The sequence below is a fragment of the Solea senegalensis genome, unplaced genomic scaffold, assembly GCF_019176455.1.
Source record: "Solea senegalensis isolate Sse05_10M unplaced genomic scaffold, IFAPA_SoseM_1 scf7180000015690, whole genome shotgun sequence".
NCBI classification, from domain to species: Eukaryota; Metazoa; Chordata; class Actinopteri; order Pleuronectiformes; family Soleidae; genus Solea; species Solea senegalensis.
In genome coordinates this window covers 90,786-96,101 of record NW_025321419.1, presented here as the reverse complement: position 1 = coordinate 96,101, position 5,316 = coordinate 90,786, and the positions used below count along the sequence as shown (strand labels likewise).

General features: G+C 34.7%; 1 protein-coding gene across 1 annotated transcript; it reads right to left on the bottom strand.

Annotated features, from left to right (window-relative positions):
- Positions 1-956: 956 nt before the first annotated feature.
- LOC122762465 (neuromedin-U-like) lies at positions 957-4,842 on the bottom strand. The gene is made up of 7 exons (XM_044017669.1): positions 4,683-4,842; positions 3,007-3,062; positions 2,746-2,793; positions 2,575-2,628; positions 2,453-2,482; positions 1,134-1,187; positions 957-1,000 (listed from the first exon to the last, which is right to left on the bottom strand). Exons 1-7 carry the CDS (start codon positions 4,840-4,842, stop codon positions 965-967), a joined length of 438 nt encoding a protein of 145 aa, XP_043873604.1. The 3' UTR covers positions 957-964.
- Positions 4,843-5,316: the final 474 nt, after the last annotated feature.

Genomic DNA, 5,316 nt, shown 5'->3' with positions numbered 1-5,316 from the left:
TCAAGTTTATCCATTTTCACTGAGCATTCCCTTCTTCTTAATCACAAGAGATGTAACAATTGCAGCAACAATCAAATGGCTGTAATTCCCTAAAGTGCTTTCTTGCAGAGAGTGAGTGACGATGATGATTACAACATACTAAGAACTTCTGCAATTGTTTGCATTTCCTTAAATTACTTCTTTACTGCATTTCTTCTATAAGGCAGACTGGGCGGGTCAAAATGTTTTACTTTAGTCAAAATTTGTTTTAAAAAATTATGGATTTTGAAGGAAAAGGTAAAGGAATGTAGTTTGATGTTGAAGTCACAACACTTCTAGTAAATAAATAGACATTAATTCTAACATTGGCTATGTCATGTAAGCAAACATTTCAAATAGCATGTGGAAGTCTGCAGAAATATAGATATACAAGTTATTTTTTGAAACTATGATTATTTATCGAGTAATGGGTCGATTATTTTCTCGAGTAATCACTTGGTCCATTAAAATGTCAGAACATTTTTAAAAATGTTGATCAGTAGTTCTCAAATGTCTTGTTTTGTCCACAAACCAGAATGATTCAGTTTGAAGGATTTCTTTGTTACATGAAGCAAAGAAACCAGAAAATATTCACGTTCAAGAAACTGATCAAATCAGAGATACTTGTTTTAATTCTTTAAAGAAAATACTCAAACTGATTAATTGATTATCAAAATATATGTATATTAGTTTACTAATCAATTAATCGAGTACTTGTTTCAGCCTTAATTGAAAGTAAAGGGTATAAAAGAGGAATACATAAGGAAGTATAACATTTAATGATTTACATTGGTAATTTAAGTTGTGAACCCTGTTGTTGAAAATCATAATAATTTATTCCCTTCAAATTTCAAATGCTGTTGTATCTCTTTAAGACATTGCCAGTAGCTATTATGTTAAAATGCAACAAACAATAAAAATGTATCATAAAGGAATTACCTTTATTTTACTCATATTCTAAGGATCTTCTTCCATTTCGTGGCTGCAAGTGCAAGCAAAATGTCATTATTGTTATTTAATTATTCATGTTTATTATAATATACGAGATGCGGATAATATACGCGCATGTTTTTCTCTTTTTCCTTTCTTGCTTCTTGATATCAAAACATTCATACCCGATAGAGAAAGTAACCTCTGCTCTGGATTCCACCAGGTCCCTGAAGTTCAGCCTGGATAGACACGAAACACAAGTTGTGCCACGGTTATCTCCCACTGGCAAAAGCCAACAGCTGACACACATAAACAAACATTCACATCTGGGTTTTACAGAGCAAACACTCTCCACATGTTTCGCTCTTATTTCCTTCTATCCGCTTTGTAAACGTCAAAGCTTGACAGCAATGAGTGATGAGTTCACCTGTCGAAAGGACTAATTTTAGATCATAATTACTGCTGAGTGGGGAAGAACAACTAATGCAGAGCACACATTTCAAAATTTGTTCCCAGCATACAAAAGTGCAATGCACTATTTCCTCTTTAAATGCTGCAATTGTATTTTTTTCTATCAAACGAGTCCTGTATGGCAGGTGAGAGGCTTGAATCATTTCTTTAATATTTTTCACTGTCACTCTTCATGACTGACTGACTGCATGCACTGTGTTTGTCTGCTGAAAAACAAAGCACCTTGCCTTTTAATAGCTTTTTTTCAGTCAGTCAGTGGCAGTGAGATTGAAAGAAAAAAAAAAGAAAAGATAGAGAACCGATGGATAGTGTATATGTCACACACACAAAGCCGCACAGATATGAATAACAGCTCCGTAAAGTACGCAGCGTGGAGTGAAACACCTTTTACTTAAAGACAACAAAAACATTACACACTAGTGATGGAAAGGCAAAAAAAAACATAGTCATTCATTGGAGAAATATGACTTGTTGTGGGAAGAGAACGTATGTCCTGTGATTTGTTGTAATGTACATGAAGGATAATAAATACCAGGAATGACAATTAATATTTCACATCAAGACTGATTTTCGGAAGAAAAAAAACTCAATTTATGTGTCTCTGTTTATTTTATTTTTCTGGCTCTTGCAATTTTAATGACAGACAAATCATACAGAATGTGATTGTTACAAAATGTCCGTCAATATTTAATTTCATCAGGTAAGTAGCGTTATCAAGAGCTGTACACAAACAGTGTGTGTGTTGCCTGCCTGACATTTCATTGGGCTGTTAAATTGTTATTGTTAGATGCTGCACATGTTCACCACTTACACATGAAGCGCAGTTGAAAAAAACATTGTGAAAGTGTGTTCTCAGGTCAACAAAAGTACTGTAGCGGCTGATTTAGCTATTATTTTAATGACCATGACTGTACGTGAAAAACGCATGTACAGTTACAAAAAAATGTGCATTACGTACACAAAACAAATGGATTTAATGTCTTTACGGGTCGAGAAGAATCATTTCAGGAAAATAGTTGCAATGTTTTCTTACCCTTTTACTTTTTTCTTGTCCCCTCAGCTCCTGGGAAAACAAGAAAGTGTCACTCTTGTGTTTCTACAGGACATTTCATGTAGAAATGTGGAGACACACAGTTGTAGTAAGTTGAGGGTTACCTTTGACCTCTGAACCAGCATCATGACACAGAGTTCACCTAAGATGTCAGATGCCTGGAATGAATACCAAAGAACACAATTTAATGCAGTAATGCATTTATATTGTTAAAAAGAATAAAGAAAAGCGTAAAGAAAAGGAACACAAACCAGATAGAATCACCCTACACTCACCTGAAACTTATGGTCTGCAGAGAGGTATGACGAGCATACAGTGTCGATCTGTGGAGCATCACAGGGCATGAGAAAGAAAGAAAGAAAGAAAGAAGTCACATTTATTTATAGAGCACATTTAAAAAGAAAGAAAAGATCATATATATATATATATGTATATATATATATATATATATATATATATATATATATATATATATATATATATATATATATATATATATATATATATATATATATATATATATATGCAGTATATACCTGGCTGTGTGGTTGACTCTGGCCTATTGTGACTTGCTGGACTTCTGCTGGAGCACCTGTTTTTGTTTTTTCACGCAGAAACACACAGTTATGAAATGCACACTGTTGATTTAGCATCATTCTGACAAAATATTGCCCACAACAGTAGGTTATTACTGTCGGAACACTAATGAGTACATGATGACACAGCAGAGCAGAGGCAGCAGGTCTGTGTGCTTCTGCTGTGCCGTGATGACGAGCAGCTCCTCATATACGACTGTTTTGTCGACATTCTACCTCGACATGATTGCAGTGGTTTTCCATTAACAGTGGTAAGAGCTATAGAACGCGGTGCAGGTCGATTTTTGCTGTTCATGAGTTGAAGCTGGATCAACTCTTCGCGTCTCTGTGTGCAAACCAGTCAACAATGTGCAGACTGACACCAATGTCACTTTGACAGTACAGGGGGAGACATACAGTAATATTTAAACATGTCAATCATTATCATCGGGATTGAGAAACACTGATTTAGTGTACACTTCAAATCAGAGGTTGTAAGATCACAAAACAGTGTTTCCGAAATGCCGCGTTGATTTTGAGAAGAAATAATTTAATAATGACAAAGATAAGATGGATTGATCATAGATAGATAGATGGATAGATAGATAGATAGATAGATAGATAGATAGATAGATAGACAAATTTTATTATTGGCTAAATCTCCTTAAACTATTTACGATAAGCCATTTTATTATGGAGGAAGAGTCTTTTTGATCTTTTGGGTTTAAGTGATTTCGATGTGATGCCATTCAGTAATAAATGTACACACACACACACACTAACCCAAACACTGTGATTAAAAGAAAAAAATATTCCTGATACACAAACAACTGGAGTTCCAGTGAGTTAATTAATTATATAAAAATCTCACATATTACACACACAACACACACTCTCTCTCTCGTATTCTTGTTCAGCATTCTTAGTGATGACACACATAGAGCTAATGTTTTCTCTAGCTTCTTACCCTACCAACTAAATGTCTTACCCTCACCCATAACCTAACCCTAACTTAAACTTTGATCTAACCCTAAACCTAAAACAACCTTCAAAAAGTCATTTAAGGGCCACACAGGGTCAAAATGTCCACAAAATATTGTTTTGAATCAAATTTTTCCTTGCAGCCTATAGACAGACTCACACACACACACAGAGGCTTCTGTTTACAACATAAAAAGTGGGATTGCATCAAATATGGAGGCTACATTATTTATCTGTCTGTCTCTAGCTGTATATCTGTGAACTGTATGTTTGCATATATATATATATGAGTTGACAGTTGTGATGGACAAACATCATTGTTTGAATGTGTTTGTAAATCTAAATATAACTGTTTATTAAAATTTAAAAATGTATCTATCTATCTATCAAGATAGATAGATAGGCTGAACAAACAGGATAATATGTAATAGGAATAAAACATAATAATATACATTTGTTGAGAACTTTTATGATGTAAACACCACTGATATATTACACCATGAAACTAATTTAAATCAAAAGATGAGAAGAGAAAGAAAAGAAAGAAGTTTTGCTAGACCTTTTGAAAGTTTACAAACTGCTAAGTTAAATAAATAAATAAATAATATGTAAAGTAAGTAAGATAAAGTGTTTTTTTTTTTTTTCTTCTTACTCACTTTTGCAGACTGGTAAGGTGAGGATGAGTAGAGCAGCCAGGCTGATGCTGGATGAGCTGAGTAGACTCATGGTGATGGTGCCGCTGCTGCTCCTGAGGCTGTGGAGGCTGCTGGAGGCTCCGTGCTGCTCTGGATGACTTTGACACTGGATTGTCCTCATCTCTCTCTCTCTCACACACACACACACATACACACACACTCTCTCTCACTCTCTCTCCCTCACTCTCTCTCTTACTCACTCCCTCACTCACTCACCACACACCAAAGCTTAACTGATTCCTATCACTGTGGCCAAGTGCTATAATCATAGAGATTTTATGCATTTTTCCAAAAGACCATATGTGCTCTTGCCATTATGTTTGACCCGCTGCTATTACTACAGGGACATTTAGTTTTTATCATTCATTTCATTATGTCATTCATGTTCTTGCTGTAATGGTGAGTGATCATTAAAACTGTAAATCTGACATCATGACACAATTGTTTGTCTTTAAATAAACTTTCTAAGTTTAACAACAGTACTGTAAGACTTGACGAAATAAGAGTGCTTAAAAACCCCCGAAAACAATATTAAAAATTACAAAAAGGTTCTAATGAGTAAAATACAGTGGCTTCGATTCCTGGATCCGCTAGT

Coding starts and splice junctions, on each gene's coding strand:
- LOC122762465 (XM_044017669.1), bottom strand. CDS start 4,842: ATGAGGACAATCCAGTGTCAAAGTCATCCAGAGCAGCACGGAGCCTCC. Junction 3,063..4,682: donor CACCTTACCAGTCTGCAAAA/GTGAGTAAGAAG, acceptor AAACAAAAACAG/GTGCTCCAGCAGAAGTCCAG. Junction 2,794..3,006: donor AGAGTCAACCACACAGCCAG/GTATATACTGCA, acceptor GATGCTCCACAG/ATCGACACTGTATGCTCGTC.